This window comes from Neolamprologus multifasciatus, chromosome 2, assembly GCF_963576455.1.
Source record: "Neolamprologus multifasciatus chromosome 2, fNeoMul1.2, whole genome shotgun sequence".
In the NCBI taxonomy this organism is placed as follows: Eukaryota; Metazoa; Chordata; class Actinopteri; order Cichliformes; family Cichlidae; genus Neolamprologus; species Neolamprologus multifasciatus.
In genome coordinates, this window is record NC_140440.1 from 9,142,832 (window position 1) to 9,161,372 (window position 18,541).

An 18,541-nucleotide genomic window follows, 5' to 3' on the forward strand; every position below is an offset into this window, starting at 1 on the left:
TAATCAGGAATGTTAATAAAAATGACATTAATCAGCACATAGAGATTGAAAATGGTTATTTAATAAAACATTTTCACATTTTACATATTTTGGGACAAATACACCAGCATGGAAAACCAGAGCCAAATAAAACTATCCCCCAACTATTCTGAAGGTAATATTGAGTGATGCAAACAGATAATATACAAGTAATAAACATAATAAACATACATTATATGTTAAAGCAGTATCATTCAGTATAGGCTGTTCATGCAAAACATTTGTCATTACATAGTCAAGTGAGACCTTTAAGTTCTTCCAGCTTGGCTCTTAATGGAGGCTGATAATTGTTGGTTAGTACTTAAAAGTCACTGTAATAGCACAGCTTGCCCTGAAGAGGGTGCTACAGTTCTACAACAGGCTAACAAACTCCTCGTTTGGAATGTTCCTCCAAGGGCTGCTTGAGCCAGACGTCAAGTTATCTTCATTAGCGGTGAAAAGCTGTGAATATAACACATAAGGTGTGCAAGGTGGAAACTAGGTGCATAGGCAATATAATTAAGAGCAGCAAAATAAATAAATAAAAAAAAATGCTGGAATCTAACTGAATTAAATACCCTCATTCTAGATTAGTTATAAATGAATATTTTAAAAAAGTGTTGCATGTTAACAAACAGGCCCAGTACTGCTGCTCACCTTTCTGGTTAATTACGAAACAAACCAATGAAGAACGAGCAGATGCCCTGCATCGACCTCCAGCAATTCTGCCGAGCCATTCTTTTAGCGTTGCTCTCAACAGCAGGTATTGTTGGTGGTGGTTGAGTACTAGTTTCCTGAATGGTCTTTTCTTTTTGTGGCCATTGAATGGATTGGACAGCTTGTCTTGTTGGTGTAGGCCGACGTTGAGGTCTTGCTACTTTCCTCGAAGAAGCCTGTGCTCGTGACTGGGAGAATGAAGATGATGAGAAGACCATCTGAGAGTCATCAGTTGCCTTCCTGCACATGTGAGGTTTAATCTGTCTTGGTGCTTGGCAGGCATTGTCCAGCTTTCTCAGGTTCCACATCATCTGCACGAAATAGTGTCGAGGATTTTTGTTGTAAGGGGTGCAGGTGTGAGGCTTGCCTATGTAGTCACACCAGTACGAGCCCTTGTTCCTCTGGCATGACAGTCTCAGCCTCGTGAATTCCCCTTGACCGGTGACAATCATGGTGCATGAGTCTTTAGCCTTGGTGCTGAATTTGATAGGTGGATCCCAAATGCTTTGACCCCTTCCAGTCTGAGCCTCAGCTGGCCAGAGGCAGCAGGCGAGCAGCAGAGCAGCGGTCTGGGCCCACATAGTTTCCAATGGGTGCTAAATGTGAAACTACTGGAAATGAGCGTCCCTCCTGCTTTTTATTGGCCAAGCAAAGAAGGAATTCAGGCTCCAAAAAAAGAAAGAAAAGAAAACAACCCAGTAGACTAAAAGAGGCCAGCTCCATGGGAGGAGGAGAGTGGCCTTACCAGTTACAGCTGCCAGAAAAAGGAAAGCGCTACGTGCAAAACGATGCTGACACATGTAGGTGTTCTGTTAAAAAAAAGAAGAAAAGTACATCCTCTCATGCGTGTAACCACTTCTCAGTCATGTTAAATTTACCTCATGGAAAAACATCTTAGTTTCACTTGTTAATAAAAGTTCATTGCAGAATGCAGGCTTAAAATGTCTTGCTTGCTGTAGAAAACAGTAAGAGCTCTTAACGATGTAGTGCAACCTATTATTTTCCTAAAAGATCTAAAGTATAAAGAGAAGTGTGAGAAGCCACTCAAACATTGGTCATAAAGTGTATTATGAGTCTCTTTAAGAGGCTTTATTTTCTGGGTCCATCTGTATCTACATTGAGAGTGCTGTCAGTGATAGAAGAACGAGACATGGTACTCAAAGAATCTATACAGGCAGTATAACTTCCAGGGTTTTAGTGTTTTGAGACTAAGAAGCAATATATCATTGATCTGCATTTAGACCACAATTTTAGAATAGCTAAAAATTATATTCAGTTGTGAATTTTCCATCAGTAATTTGTCTCAGTTTCTAGATGCACGAGTTGAAACTCTTCAGCTATAGTGCCGGTTGGTGCCAAACCCAATATTAGCAGAGTTTCTTCTTAAAATATTCACCACACTTCCCTGCGAATGTTTCCATTTCCCTGAAATATCAGCATGTTCGTTCCCACACTTGAAAATCATAATATGTGGGCTGCCCACTGTGCATAACGACAGTGATATCAGAGCTCAATTTTGTCCTGTAAAGGCAAAAGTATGGTGGCCAGGTGAGCTCACTACACTATAAGGAAAAAGGAAACATCATTAATTTTTCATTGAATGTGCAAAATACAACATAACCAAATAAATAAAATCTATTTATTTAGGAAATGGTGTAACACCTGCAGATTGCATGTGGCAGAGCGATGCTCGTCAGCGGTGCTGAAAAACAATGAAAAAATGCCTTTTGTGTTTCCTGAAAAAAATTCCATTGTGTTCTTTATAGTTGCGCTGTGTATATTTTAAAACTATGTGTGAAGTACTCTCCCTGGCACAGCGTTTGATCTGATGTGTAAACACATTGAAGAGGGTTTCTCTGAACCGCTGCTTCTGTTTTTGTGTAGTTTTGTGCTCATCTCTCTCTACACAAGCCTTCTTAGAAGTAGGGCTGCTATGCGGTTGTAGTGGCGGTGGTTATTCATACACTGAACTATTTAATGTCTCAGAAAACCTCCAACCAGAGGAACAAACAAATGCTTATATGGAAGATGATAACCTCTTAGAAATAGCTGACCAGTGACATAACAGTGGCAGCACCACATAAGAATGTGCACTCTTGCGTTAAACTGTTTTCCTTTTTAAGTGTTTTTGTCTTGTTTGTTAGAAAACCAAATACAGAAAAAAAATTAAATTGTTGTGAACTACATCTGCCCATTTAAAACAAGTTAATCCAAACCGTATGGCTCATTCAAAACACAGACCACAAAAGAAAAATGTCACTGAAATGCAAACTTTGGATTTTAAAACTTTATTCACAATTTATACACTTTCTTTCCATCACATCATATAAACCTACTCTTCAGTGGCTCCATCAGTGCCCAACTTTGGAGCATCACAGTTCAAACCAGTTACCGCTGTATCTGATCCATCCAGGGTTAGCATACAGGATATCTAGTGTAAGCACTTAGTAAATTCAAACATTTTTTCTCTCACATCCAAACTTTCGCAGAAACCCAATGATAGTCCTGTGAGCACACGGATACTTAAAAATGTCCATTTTAACAAGAAATGTGTCTCAAAATAAAAAGAACATCAGTGACTCAATAGAAGCCCGTCTGTGTTTAAAGGTCAATATAATTCAGAAACTTCATCTTGATGCTGGGAGTTTCCTACACTGCAAATATGTTCTATTACTACATCATAATTTAGGTTTATCTATACAGAGTGTTTCTTTTCTCATCGTCACTTAGCCCTGGTTTACAATAACAGAGCTTTGGAAATTTAAATATTGAAATAAGATAAATAAACTGGATATTTCAGTCATATTTCTGATGCTAATTCATTGATGCCAACGTTAGAGACAAATATACTTATCATAACAACTTTTATTTTCCCTTAAATTAGTGATTGTGCGGTACTTTAAAGAACAACTGTGCTATGTTAACAGAAATATATGTTTCAGTGTTAAGATGGACATTTTTTGACAGTGTGCATCAACACCATGCTGTGCAAAACATGAAGCATGCTTATTTTTCTACTCTTGATTGACAGCACTCACTATTCCCAATTATGGATTGTCTAATTTCTTTTCGCCATCATTACTCTGCTAACAGCAGCTGCAAATCTAATCTGTAAAGAGTGGGACAACTGGATGTGTTTGCCCGTTGCGTTACACATAGATTTCAGCATATTTCTCAACTTCCATATCAAGCAATGTGAAATAAAAAGAAAATAGCTCTTGAATACATTCACTTTTTTCATAGCTTTAAATGTATCCATAGCTACTGTGGGTTTATACAAAGCAGAGGAACAAAATAAGCACATAGTTGATAGACCTCTAAAGACCTGAGAACTACAGTTTTAAAAAAAAAAAAAGAAAGAAAAGATTTGGCTTGAGAATTATTCTCCACTGTAAAAGTATCACCACTACGAAAAAAACTAATCATAATAAAAATATTATGTTAGTGAACTCAACAAAACTTGGTCCCATGTGACAAAGGATTCAATCTGCCACACAGGGAAACTAAAAGCCAGACATTTGTCTGTTTGTGTTTTGAATTTAGTCTATGATTTAAAGGGAAAATCCACCTAAAAAAGCTTACACTGTTGGAAAAAACTGGTGTGATTTTGTTTTATGGTGTTGAAGGTCTGTCCACATCAGTAACATGCTATTTGGGGGTGAGACTTCCTCAAGGTTCTTGTATACCTGAGATATCCAGAAATGATTATCAAAACAAGGGCAGAGGAGGTGGGAGGTTAGCCCCAACATTTCTGCCCCATAGTACCATTAAAAAACCAGCTTACCTAATCTATGAGGTTTCATTGACCCATCAGGAAGCATTTAAAACCTAATAGTTTAAAAAATATTCAGAATTTGAATTGGAGCAATCTTATTCCCAGGGCATCAAATACAGTAATTTTGTCTGAGATGCACATTTTGAATGTAGGACGTTAGTACTGAGACGCACCGGCTAATAGTGAGATGAGTGTTGCTATATGGACTCTTAATTACAAGAGTCCAATTAATATCATTTTTTCAAGTTGCAGCGTTGTTAAGGGGAATATTTTAATCAAAACGGCCATCTTTTCCTAAAAATAACCAGCTAGTTCTCGTGCCTAAACCCGACCAAGCACCCAGTGAAGGTGAACGTAAAATGACAACATAATGGAGATGAAACACAAACACTGAAAAACCTCTAATTTACATCATCACCACCTTGCCTCCCACATAATAAAGATTAATATCCTGGTCTCTCAGTATCAAATATTACAGTCAGTGCGTCTCCATATTAACACCACAGAACACGCCGCACGGATCAAAGAGGCCAGCAGCCACAGACAGAATAGCGGTGTTTGACACCCTGGGAAGATAATGCATGAGCAAAACATACTGCGGACATCATCGCCACAGTAGAAAGCATTACAGAATCAGTTTGTTACATTTCATTTCATCTTTTTGAAATAAAGTAATTTTACATCCCCACTGGATACAAATGACTTGTTTAAAAAGGCATTCTGGAAAAATGTAGGGAATTGCCACCTGTAGATGTGGATGACACAGGGTACGGGAAGATAGGTATTCTAGGACAAAGAGTACAGTTTGGATCTTTACTGCACAAATAACTCCCAGATTGTTGATTTTCAGCAGTGTAAGATTAGCTGTTGGCAGATTTCCTCTTTTAAAAAGTAGCAGCTCTCAAACTCCATACAAAGGCAACCAGTCTTTTGTAATGCGCATCAAACCAGCGAAGATAAACGTTCCTGTGATATTGTAAACATTTTAAAGAGACTTTTTTTTTTTTTGTAGAATACCCCTAACCTCTATTTTACCACTTTACTCAAATTCTCAATCATGAAGACACCACAGATCCACCACTTCACACATGCTGCACTTAAAAAAAAGGATGTGCACTATTCAACACTTTTTAACAGGTTGTTATCGTTAATTTGCATTCATCACAGATGCAATGACACACTGCCACTAGTTTGAGTTGAAAGTGTCACATCTCTTTAAATGCAGGAAGCAGGAGAAGGAAAAATAAAGAGTCCTCTGCTTGCAGTTACCTTCGTCTGACCTTCCAGCTTTTGTTTTCGTAAGCACAAAGAAGCACATTAAAATGAACAAGCATCACAGTTAATGTCATGTCCTGTCACTGAATATTTTTCTGCTTCGTTTCATATCTGAACAAATGTAAACGCAGACAAAGCAGTCCTTTACAAAAAAAGCAGAACAAGCCTGGCTCAGATTGGTGCTGAGGGGAGAAGAGTTTGATGTCCTGCAGGCTGTAACCGTACTGAAGGCCGAGAAGGTTCGGTTCGTCGCTGAAGATAACGCCTGCAGGGCAATTGTTCTTTTGTTGTGAGGAAACCAGCTTTCACTGAGCCTCATCTGGTCCAAGGATTTAGGAAATTAAAAGCTTAAAAACAGATGAGAGAATAACATGCTTTAGTTAGTCAACCCCCAAAAAGACACTTGGTGGATGTGATGCTGGATAAAGTTAGTTCATAAAGTATGTAGACACAATCACGTTTTGCACATTTTACTATAATGTATAATGTACTGAAACATGCGTTTAAGAAAGTATTTCAAAAGGTATTCAGACATACAGACATAGATCAGATCACAGGTATAAGCCTATTTTTAAATCTTTAAGCAGGGTTAAGATATATGCACAAACTTTGTGAAGAACAAGCAGTTCTCTCGTCATGTAGATGACTAAAAATCACTCTAACAGAGCTTCAGTTGTCCTCTGCACAGATGGACGACAACGTACGTAAAAGTACAACCTCTTTCATTTATCAGGTTTTTACGGTAGGGCGGGTATAAAAATAATCCTTTGAGAGTGAGATCCTGGATGATATTAGTTGTAGCTGTCAGGGTCAAGTGGTTGACCGTTTGGTCAGAGTGGACTAGAAACTAATCAATACAATGTCAAAGAAGCTGCCAAATGCAACTTGCCTAACAACAAATTCTAAAAATACTGTGAGTACTGTAGTAGTGAGTACTGGCATTTGTCCAGATTTGGAGCTGAGCATAGTGCTACCTTACAGAAAAACAGATCTGATGCAATTTGGATTTTGTTCACATAATTCTGCAGAAACAGCAAATTGGGTCTTTGTCTTTATCATTAAACGTCCATCCTCATTTATGTGGCCTAATGAGCAGGGTGGCTGTCAACCTGCAGCTTTAGCATCATTGTCAGGGTTTCCTTTAGAGCAATTTGCAATCCCAGCAGTAGTAGTGCAATCTGACCAGACTGCTACCACTGCATTGGCAGCTCATTTTGGCTGCTTTCTAGACATCAACTTCAAGTACTAATAGTTCAGTTGATACCTAATATATTCCATCTTTTGACAGATGCCACTGTGATGATAAGGGGTTTAAATCTTATGGATGATTGGTGCACATTCTTCTCAACCACTGTCCTTTTTATAATGATAATTCTTTTTAAAGTGTAAAGAAGCTACATAGACTCATTGCACCACATAGCACAAATCAAAATTTTAAATAATTAAATAAATGAGATCTAAAAATTACCCAGGCCCAAAAGAATTTTTGTTATCTTCATAGTGATGAGCTGTCAAGTTACTATAATTACTAATTTTGCAAACTTTCCCACTTCCTTTGGGGAAAATTGGATTTGCAGAGTGTGAGCTGCTTGTTAAATTGTCACTTTAACAGCAACAGTACTGAATTACTTTAATACCAACTATTGATCCAGGAATCGAAACTCATTCTGCTGATAAAGCCACTGTGGATTCAATTTAAAATGTAAAAATAGTAAAAAGGCAAACCTACTATGACGTATTTCAGTTCCAGTTTTCGAGGGCACTGAGAACACAAATGTTAGAGAAAAGAGAATTAATATTTTGTTTTTTAAAACAATTCAGTAAATAACTTAAAGCATACTGCATTTCTTGAATGAGATTTATGGAGCTCTGGCTGCTTTGTGAAGCAAAAAAAACAGTCTGTCATACTCCAGAGAATATTTTTAAAGACTACACCGAGCCTTTTGTGGATACAATACTCGCATGAAACCTGCTTTCCACAGAGATTAAAGCATTTTCCCTGTTTTTGAATTTAAAATGATTCTGGAGAAAATTTGATATTTAATGAACTGCAACTCAAAGATATCATGATCATGTACCAAATTTAAAATGAGAATAAAAGCAGGTCCTTTTTAGTTCTGCAACTGTGAGAATAATATATAAAAAAAGGGAATATTTATTTTAAAATAAAGAAAGCCACAAGTGTTAAAAAAAGTTTTTTCTCAGAAATAAAATAAAACTTAATAAATTAAGAAAATAACAATTAATTGTGCAATTCATTACATCTAGCACTTACACCGCAACAGTATTACCAGCAGCTTATGGTGATGTTAGCCAGTTTACATCACTGTAAAAATTGCATCAGCTAGTTTTCAGATACTGCAGCTTTTCTCTGTACTTGTTCTGCTTTTCCATGACACAAGTACTCAGTTAGGAACAATTCAGTACAATACAGTCCAAAAAAACAACACTGCCATTATAAAGTGTCTAGATGTGCAGCTTGCAGCAGCAGTGTGAGGTGTTGATGGCATAGTAGAATGCACAGAATTTAAAAGTACTCCTATTATTTTGTAAGTCCCATTAAGAAACCCAAGGAGAATAAAATATTTGGAGAAAAGCACATTATATCCACTAAAAACACAACCTTTTTCTCAGAGAAGTGCAGGTGTTACCACTGCTTTGTTGTATTCACGCGTCTCAGTTTCAGGAACTTAAAAGCTAAGTGACTGAATGTATTTCATGGCTTGTAATTGTGACACATTTAACATTTTCTCTGAAAAAGGCGTAAATGCAGCGTTTGTCAAAAACAAAGCAGAACTTACAAGCGACAGAGAACAAACACAGCACACCGACTAAGCAAGCAGTCATTAAGCAGACGTTAATGATTCCAAAATTAGTCATTCTCACCATGATGGTTCTTCAGTGAGCAGAAATGCACTAAAACAAGCTGTAAAGAGGTGTTACAGTAAGAGAATTAGGTCAGGGTACAAAACCAAAAACAGGAGAGAGCATGATGGCACAGTTACTGCAGACAGAACGTCAGGATAAGATGGCAGCTGTGAGAAGGAAAGATGTGAGACTGGAAAGAAGGAGGATTAATTAAAATCACGTTAGAGAAACAGGTGTCTGATTCATTAGCTTTGCAGTACCTTTCAGGAGCCAGAACAAGAGGCGGCTCTGTCACCAGTCGATGTGCCTCGGAGGAGCCGAGGCCCGCGGGAACCTGTTCATAGTATCATAGGTAGGGATGCTACCAGCACAAGAACACACAAGATACACAAAAAGGAGACAACGTTAACAGCTAAAATTCAACAAATCCATCATCGTTTTGTAAAGCCGCCGGTTTCTCCTCTTCATTTATTTGAAATGGAAGAGGAGAAAAGACGAGCGGCTCACAAGACAGAGAGCAAAACAGCTGCATCGATATCGACTCAGTTAAACTGGACGGCCAATTAAAGAGGCATTAAGTACAATTATGACTGCAAATAAGAAATATAGTAGTATTTCACGAGGCTGTTGCCATGGTTATTGATAATACCTTCAGATTACCAAAAAGTGATGCAAAAATCTTTCCATCTCCTGGACTGTACCGAACAGCAGAGAAAGGTCATCAGAGGTTGTAGAATACTTACTGCCCCTTTATTTTTTTAGAGAGCTTTGGCTAGATCTTGGACTTTTAACTGGATAAATAAAGGAAAATGCAGGTTTCATTCCATCTCATATTTGTATTTAAAGGAAATATGAACTGCATCTCATATGAAATGTAGGACAGCGAGGAAAACTGTACAAGCAAAGACCATCTTGAGACTGGACTCATCTGTAATTTAGCTGTTTTGCTCTCTGCCTATAGCTTCCTGTTAAGGTTGGCTGGTTGGCCAAACTCATCCCCGTCCAAATGCAACTTAAAAATACATAACATGCAATTAGATGTTTTGTTAGTTTAAGGGAAAACAAATAAAAGGAGCATTTCCAGCATCACACAAAAGCTTGACATGCTTGCCTCTCTCTGAACATAATGATCAGGTGTACATTCATCGGACTTTGGCTGACTCTAAACGAGAGGAGAGAGGAAGATTCTTCACTCCACCAGAACGTCCCAGTGTGCACAGAGAGCATGCCTAGTTAGTAACATATTCCTCAAAAGACACAAAGTAAAAAACTGGCAAAATGAGAAAGTGAAAAGCAATCGCAGCAGTTCCTAACGAAACATGTAACTAAAAACATTAAAGGTGGAGGAAGAAGAAAAACTACATCAACCAACTACAACACTTTAGTATCTTAAGAAATAATACTATGTAAAGCACTTGAATACTCCTCCACCTCCAACACTGGTTGTTTTGCATAATAGTTGAGCATTAGAGGTCCGGGTAATTTGATTTTTTTCATCTTACACAAAGCCAGGCTATCATTTTCCTTTAATTCCAGCCTTTAAATTGCATTAGTACTTCTTGCATTGCTCAGTTCTTGCGCAGAAGTCATGGTGTTACCATCCCGTTCTCCTCTAATCCTACAGAATCTAGATCCTGCAATACATCACACAATTTGTTGATAATACTCTGCGGGCCTTTTTAAGTTTTCACGTTTTTTGCTGCCATTACTTTTCAGCTTTCATATTATTTTAATTTTACGACCTCCAGATATTCAATATGTCTACACGTGTACATGCAATGAATCAGCTCCCCTGCAGTCTTGCACTATGCCAGGCCAAGCTCCTCCGGCATGCTTCCACCTCCACCATCACATGCAGTTAACAGGATTAATGTAATGTTTACCTTGTCATCATAGGATTAGGAATACCTTGTAAGCGCTCACTATGATAACCATTATTACCAATTTCCATACTGAAAACAAAATATTGTAAAAACAAAAGCAAAAACAAAAAAAGAGCGATGAAAAATGTAAGGTAATACGCCATGCTGAAATGCTTGCATACAAATGCTTTCTTCTTTTTTTTTTTGGAGAAGCGAAACTTTTCAAAGATGTTAGGAAGTACACATATTTGGAGTAGAAACCATGTTGTTGTTATTTACACTATAACTTACAAAAACAGGTGGACTTGTAAGGTAATGATTGCAAGAGCCCTTCATGAAAGGTAAGGGGCACTTTTCAAAAGGTAGCACACGACAAGAAGCCACACCATCCACCCATAAGAGCAATTCCAAGCTTAGAAATGCAAACCAGCACCAAGAATTTAGTAAACAGTTCTATGTACAAGATTCAGAGAAAAGCACAGAGTGAGAGACGTTGAAAAGGAGAGGGAGGTGGATAAAATGTCTTACGTTTTCATGGGAATTGTCTCAGGGCTATAACGATACACACAAAAGAAAAAAAAAAAACAGCAACATAATATCATTAAGTTGGTAAAGGAAATGCACCAGATAGTTTCTTGTAATCAGTCAGATTACAAAGTAAGGGACGCCATTGATGATCCGAGACGTTATAGAAAAAACTACTGTATGACTGCAGAGTCAAAGAACGTTAAAAAAATGTGTGTAAAGAAGAAAAATAAACAAACAGATGTGCCAATGCTTCTTTTTAAAGTGCCAAGTGCTTGATAGAGAGTGATGGGGAAAAAAAAAGTTTAAATAAGGGATGTGGGAAATGGAAATAGTAGAAATGGTTATCACAAAGTGAAATGCCAAGTCCCAGAAACAGAGGAACTACAGAGAGGAGAAAAGGGAGGAAAAGAAAATCAACTGTAAACTTGTAGAGCCAACGTGACAAGCAAAGACCCATTCAAAGTTCATTTGACTGCAATAAACCCCAAAAATTCAGCTAAAATATTTATATAAAAAAATAAAAACTTGATTCCTTCATATGATTTGCAGCTCAACATGCACAAAGCAGACAGAAAAGACAGAATAGAGATAACAGAAGGATGTCCTGCAACCATTATCAGAATGTGACATATCTCCTACAAAGATTATAAACTGTCTTACAGTATGTGGACATTCACAGAGCAGTGTAGATGTTATTTAACTTTATACTGACTAGGTATTTAATATGAAAACTATAAATACATTTAATTAAAAAGTAGAAGACCATGTACAAATACTCACTCATCGTAAACATCCTCCGTGTCCATCCTGCGGTAGTACTTGGCCAGTTTTACTGCTAGAATAATGCTCGGGAGCAGGAGGAGAGTGCTGCAGCCCAGGCCCATCCAGAAAGTGTTCTGTTGGAAAGGCAAGTACTTAGGGTGGAAATGATAACCTATCAGGATATAAATTCATAATTATTTTAGCCTTCTGTTATTACTGAGGAAAGATTTCATGCAAAAGTTCAGGCTATGCAAGTCATATAAAATATGTCTTCCCTCAGGACATTATATAAATCAAATGAATAATAGATTAAGATAGACAGTAGTCGCTCCAGTTAGAGCCATTTAAAACTGTCACACTTTTGCTATGCTCATAAATTTTATATTTTATCATCATTTACTCCATCAAAACAGTACTGGGTGTGACTTTCACAGTGGGAATCAACGTTCTTTACCCAGTTTTTTAACCCAAATATAATCTGTTACAAGTCTGTTTAAACAGGGTCTGTCTTCCTGTATTTCTAATATTGTTACCATAGAGTCAACCACGAAACTGCAAGCCATGATTTCTGCCGTGTCCACCATGTTGCTGAAGGGCTTGCATGGTGCAACTTCCATAGCCAGCTACAGAGGATATAAACAGGAAATGTCAACACACAACAGATTCAGTAACACTGTACAATTATGTTGCACGTTAAAGTCTGTCTTGGAAATGTAAACAATTGCACAACGTCTCCCTGCAGTGTTCTTGGCAAACAAAAAGAGACTTCTGAGATCAACAGAAAAGCTTTATGATTAAAGCATCTTGTTTGTTTGTTTTTTACTTTCATTCCTTTAGTTAACTAAAGCAGAAACCGACATGCCACAGAGCAAATTCCTCAAATTTATAGAGGTCGTAACTGTTATATTTGACTTCTCTTTATACACTCCAAAACCTTTATGCAACATGCAAAGTTTTGCAATGCAACATTCGCTTCAGGCTAAATTAACACTGTGAGAAATAGACCCACACCTTCAAAGTGTTAACAAATTATGATTCAGGGAGACAGAATGTTCACATTCCAGCAAGTGAAATATGGAGTTACTGAGAATTATTTCTTGGAATTCCTTCTGAATTTTATTCTTTGTAGTTTGAAACGTTTTATTGGAAGACTTGAAGTGATTCCAATAGAATCAATGTGAGTCGACAATAAGTCTCAATGTAGACGATTCAAGTAAAAGGCAGATTTAAATGCGATCTGACTACTGTAGAGCCTGAGACCGAGAATGTCTTGTGTGTCCAGCTCTCCAGTGTCGTAGTATCTAAATCTGCCTGAGAAAAGAAAGATTTTATATGAGCTTTATATCATTCCTGAAGTCAGACAAAGAATGAGCCGTGTACTATATATCAGATATGATAAATTTGATAAATGACATATCTGCTGATTGAAGTTTTCATCGTTTGTGGAAGTGCTATCTAAATCTTGGTGCAGGTTCTTAATGATCAGTAACAGGTTGATATTTGCTAAAAAAAAAAAAAGAAAGAAAGAAAGAAAAAAAAACAAACAAACAAACAACTTTTTTTGCAAAAATGTAATTTTGTTTCCCCTTCTTAGAAAAAATAGCAAATTAGCACACCAAAACTTACAGATGTTTTCACCCATTCAATGTATTGATGAAAGTAGCCAATAATGGTGGTGGTGTACTTTCTGGACTCCTAAGGAAGATTAGGACAAAATGTAAGTACAGCATTTTATACAAATCAAGTATAAAAGCAAAGAAAAATAATTCAGCTGTTACCCGATTTATTAAATGCGTAGCGTTCTGCGAGATGAGGAACTGCGCAGCTTTGATGGCATCAAGAACAGCTAAGATTTTGTTCTACGGAGAAGAAACAACGGCTTTCGTTTAGATGATGATGATGAAATTATTTCTGACTTAAACTTGAGGACTATTTTACTTACAGGAAGATCAGAGGCTGTTCTTTCCAGGAACCTCATACTCTGGTTCAGCGCACTCTGTAGAGCAACAGAATTTTAAGTATAAAGGTCAAAGTTCAGAGGTTAATTACATCCGTTCAAAAAATAAGCCAGTGAAACAGAAATGGAAACCAGAATCAACCGACACTTGATGAATAACATCTTTGCATGCTAAAGAGTTCTGTTCCAAAATTAAATATCCACAACGAAAAGAAAAACACGATTCAGCTTCAAAGGCAAATTAATTGTAACATATGCAACAACTAACCGGTCTTTCCTTTGCTTCCACTAGTGACTAAGTAGATAGGGTTGCTACACAACATTTCTTTTCTTTAAGTGGATATTTCTGACATTTTAGCACAAAACTCTTCACGTGTAACACCAGAGTACATGAGTATAATGTACATTTAATAAAAACACACAATGCAGCCTAAAATTGGACTTTTCCCCCCTCTTTTTTAAAAAATAAATAAAATTACTCTAAATGATGTCAGTGTTTGTTAATGTTCCACATAACGAATGGGGACACTTATTACACAAGACGAACGCATTTCTGCTTACCCTTGCTCTAACATACTTCTTGAAGTTGAAAGAGGAAAAAGAACAACATAAAAAAAAGCAGCTGTAAAAATCTGTGTTGAAGAATATCACTGCTCGTCTGAACTGCTTGTAGCTGTAAATAATTGCTGTTATTCAGAAGAATGGCATTGGCTTTGACAGGGGAAATAAAACTGAATATTTAATTTGTTTTTCACAGTCATGATGTCTTAGATGACACATGCCTGAGGGTCAGAATTCCCCATTTAAATTATATTAAATGAATCATATAAATGTCTTATCTCTGTCAAGGTTTATGTAATTCTCTGAAATATATATTTGCAAATGTTAACAGAAAATACTCCAACTTGAGTTTGGGATCCTGACATCTAACACATAAATTTTATAATAAAATAAATCTACAGGGCTCATGTCTTTTAGCTCTGTTGTGGTCCCAAGTAGAGCAGGGCGATATGACCAAAAATATTTATCACGATATACATTTGAAAATTTGCGATAACGATATAACTGACAATATAATTGACACTAGACAAAATACTTTACAACTCCACAACTTTATTAGTGCAAAAAAAACAACAACCCATCAATGTATTTTCACTTAAACAAGCAGCTGTTTTTTTATATGCATTAAAGTTATATATAAATTTAATAGTGCAAATGCAAATTCCTTGCTGACAGTTTAACCAAAAGGCATTTCCACTGGAAATTGGCCGACATATCCTGAGCACGACCATGTATAATATCCACAAAACTTAAAGAGGTTATACACACACAATACGGTAATATTATGTTGAAGCACAGTACGTATCACTCCGCGAGGCTCCTGCCTACGATAGCCGTAATGCTCAGACAATCCATCAAGCGGTGTGGCTTCGTGGCTTAGCAAAGTCGTACTAAAACATTTGACAGATTTTCGAGCGCCGTGTACATAAAATCGTTTCGAGGTCAGTAAACACAACCAGAATTCATACATAAGGCACACGGGATTATAAGGGGCACTGTCGATTTTCAGAAAAATCAAAGGATTGATTTAAAGTGTGCCAGTTCCACACCACTGCAGCATTTTTACAAACCAATTCTGGTTCATCCGTTTCATTCAACGATCCGCTTTCGCCCTTCTCATTCTCCGTCGCCGCCGGCACGCTTTTTCCGCCACGTGCGTATGAAAACAAAGGCACCGCCCATGCGCGTTTTACCCAAATTCTATCGCGATATTTCATTTTCTTGTCGTTGCCCAACATTATACCGGTATTACCGTGAACGGTATGATATGGCCCAGCCCTAGTCCCAAGTAAAATATGTAGCTCAACTAGCCACTGGTTGCTTATGTCTCTGTATTTTGGCACCAGGCAAAGTGTTATGTTAGGCCTCAGTATTACAGGCCTAGAGACCAGTTGGCGATCCCCAGTCTGACTGAGTGGTCCTCGAGGTTACTGTATGAAATAGGTTGTAAAAAGGGTGCTGCAACAAACTCCTCCTTGTAAATGGACTGATTCCTATATAGCGCTTTTCTACTCTCCTGGAGTACTCAAAGCGCTCTATACAACATGGCGCATTCACCCAATCACACAAGCACCGTCTTCTAAGTTTCTTAGTGCCAACATATCGGAGAGCAATTTGGGGTTAGTATCTTGTCCAAGAATACTTGGCATACACACTGGAGGAGCCAGGGATCGAACCACTAACCTTCTGATCAGTAGATGACCTGCTCTACCTCAGTGTTGTGATAGGTTATATCACTAGCAGTCCATGGTACTTTGCACGGAGGACACTAAATGGTCCGCAGACACTCATGAGGCTAACCACTAAAAGGTAATGACACTTGAAAAAGTGTGTCACAAATTGGAAATGGAGACTGTCTGCCTATCTTCGAAACCAAAATGTTTCAAAAGGCACGACATATAATTTGAAAGCAAATGATGACGTGACCCATTTCACCAAGCGACTGCCAGCAAACTCCAGCAACAATTCACCAACTTGCTGGGGAATGCACATTTTTTCTTACCGACCAGTAGTTACCAACCAGTACACAGTATAGGCCTGTGCAAGTAGGGCCTCAGGTTTAAAAAGCCTAAAATCAACTACCCACTGAGGTGGGAAAAGTAAAGACAGTGGACCGAAAGATTTTAAATATTCTTTAGAGCTTAAGAGAACTGAATTTTTTGTTTACAATCATACAATATATACATAGTAAACAATATATAGGATATATAGGATGCTGCCACCATAATGACACCCTGTTTTTGTCAAGTAAATATCTTATATCTTATTCCGCTTCTTTCCCCATCCTCTTAATTTATTCATTTTTCTTCATTTTTTAAAGTTTGGCCATTTTAGTTAAAATGAAGATTAGCTTGTAATATTTACTGACTAAAACTAATTTAAATAAACACACAAATAAATGCATCTAATACATACTTTTATCACTTCTATAATTCACCTGAAAGTCATATCAATTCCTGTCTGAAGGGAGGGGCAGACAAACAACCATGGCAACTGAACACACCAAATTAATGCAAATTAAATCAGCAACCACTGGCACATAGTTTTGAAATGATGTAGGACGAATCTTTCCTCAAAGAGAATAACTAAATGAATCTAAGCAGAAAACAGAAATAGCTATCTCAATAGTAAACAGAGAAACACAGTAGGGCATTACCATGGATTGCTCCATTGGGACGATCTGTTGCCTGTGGATCTGCCGCAGAGTGCTAACGTGGCCTTTCAGAGCAGACTGCAGATTACTTTTGGGCTGAAACGCACAAACAACCACACAATCTTGAAATATATTAAGATAAATATATCAAAGGCTTAGATGGAATTGAAGCACATATATTATACATTCTTAATTTTTTTCCTTGCCTTTTATATAACAGTACATTCGAATATAGTTCTTTATCCCTTTCATCCAGGAGAGGAATCAAATTATTGAATTTACGGAGCAGCTGGGTTTACTTCAGGACAACAAACTTATGGGACCTTTAGATTAAAATCTCTTTAAAAGCCCCTTTCTCTAAAATCAACTAACTACAAACTCCATCTTTCTACAGGATCCTAATGGTCTAATTGAAAGTGAATGAGCATGCTGTGCTGCCCTAAATGCAATGGACGGCAGTCACACATCATTGGGAGCTTTTATTTGTTCAGGCAGAGCCGTTGAGAGAAAGCTTAGAGACCCATATTTTCTTTTCATTTTTTGCCATCAAGTGTTCCTGTGGCATTGTAAGTACATAAGCAAATTAAATCAGTGTGCACACAAGAGAAAACACTTTATACAACCACTACTGGGTGCTTGTATAAAAGCCAGGTTCTTACCATCAGGTCTGTCTGGGCCTCCAGTTCCCTGGCAAATGAGAGTAGATCCACTACAGTGACCCCCTTATTCACCTAAAGATATCAAAGTAAAAGAGAACAAAATATAAAAAGTAAGCTTGTTTTCCTTTATAGTGGCAAAGTTAAATTAAAGAGGTTTTTTTGTCCACTCCTTTTCTTTTAGCTACATTTTCACCTTCATTTCTTCTGTAGCAGCTTTTCAACTGCACAGATTCCAGTCAATTAGACCGCTAGAAAGCTATTTAATATAACTTTTTGTCACTTATATTATTTCCAACAGACAGCAGAGAGCCATGCTGCACATAAAAATGTGTCAGCTTGACTTTTGCAGGGTGTGTGCGTTGAGTATCGGTCAGTCTTTAAAGCTTTTTTTTTTTTTTATTGTCAGTCACTCTGGGGAAATAATTCTATGTGAACCTGACGGGTTGTGTTAGACAAGACATGAAATGCCAAGTCCCTGCCTGTTCCTACATCCTCTTTGCCTTGGCAGGATCACCTTTGGATAATTGAGCTGCAGTGGTCCTCGACGAAACCCACTGTTCTGTATCACACTGAAGCTCTTATCAGGCGAAGCATGGCTGCCTGTTGTATGTTAACTGACAGCAGTGGAGGTGCCTCTTAGACTGCGCCCACAGAAGTGAGCTATTTCTGGTAGCATACCATTAAAGCACAGCTGAAATATGTTTGTGTGTAATTACGTAAGAATTTATAACAATTCATTATTATTTGACTCCCCACTCTTTCTACTTGGATTGTGCTTTCTCAGATAAACCGGTGCATCTACAGAACAATTCAGTCTAGTAATCACAAAGAAATACCTTGGTTGTGTAGCTGTTTTACACAAATATTGTGTGTGTCTCCTTCTGCGTATTGCTTCTTGTCTTTGTT

At 37.5% G+C, this 18,541-nt stretch overlaps 2 protein-coding genes across 23 annotated transcripts in view; both read right to left on the reverse strand.

Annotated features, from left to right (window-relative positions):
- Positions 1-377: 377 nt before the first annotated feature.
- fgfbp2a (fibroblast growth factor binding protein 2a) lies at positions 378-2,883 on the reverse strand. Its single transcript, XM_085178493.1, has 2 exons — positions 676-2,883; positions 378-480 (listed from the first exon to the last, which is right to left on the reverse strand). Exon 1 carries the CDS (start codon positions 1,314-1,316, stop codon positions 684-686), a length of 633 nt encoding a protein of 210 aa, XP_085034619.1. The 5' UTR covers positions 1,317-2,883; the 3' UTR covers positions 378-480; positions 676-683.
- Positions 2,884-3,007: 124 nt separating this feature from the next.
- Positions 3,008-18,541, reverse strand: part of prom1a (prominin 1a) — an 89,487-nt gene continuing 73,953 nt past the window's right edge. For 3 of the 22 annotated variants that reach the window (XM_085178181.1, XM_085178267.1, XM_085178249.1), the window contains 13 exons: positions 17,636-17,707; positions 16,980-17,072; positions 14,324-14,341; positions 13,748-13,801; positions 13,584-13,664; positions 13,432-13,500; positions 12,339-12,428; positions 11,824-11,939; positions 11,044-11,067; positions 10,537-10,605; positions 8,672-9,014; positions 7,515-7,547; positions 3,008-6,132 (listed from right to left, as the gene is read on the reverse strand). In XM_085178181.1, the coding sequence (XP_085034307.1) occupies positions 8,945-9,014; positions 10,537-10,605; positions 11,044-11,067; positions 11,824-11,939; positions 12,339-12,428; positions 13,432-13,500; positions 13,584-13,664; positions 13,748-13,801; positions 14,324-14,341; positions 16,980-17,072; positions 17,636-17,707 (756 nt within the window). In that variant the 3' untranslated portion in view covers positions 3,008-6,132; positions 7,515-7,547; positions 8,672-8,944. Of the gene's footprint in view, positions 6,133-7,510; positions 11,425-11,819; positions 11,940-12,338; positions 12,429-13,431; positions 13,501-13,583; positions 13,665-13,747; positions 13,802-14,323; positions 14,342-16,979; positions 17,073-17,635; positions 17,708-18,541 lie in introns of those variants that run through there. The other 19 variants (XM_085178187.1, XM_085178212.1, XM_085178221.1 and 16 more) reach the window with 19 other exon arrangements.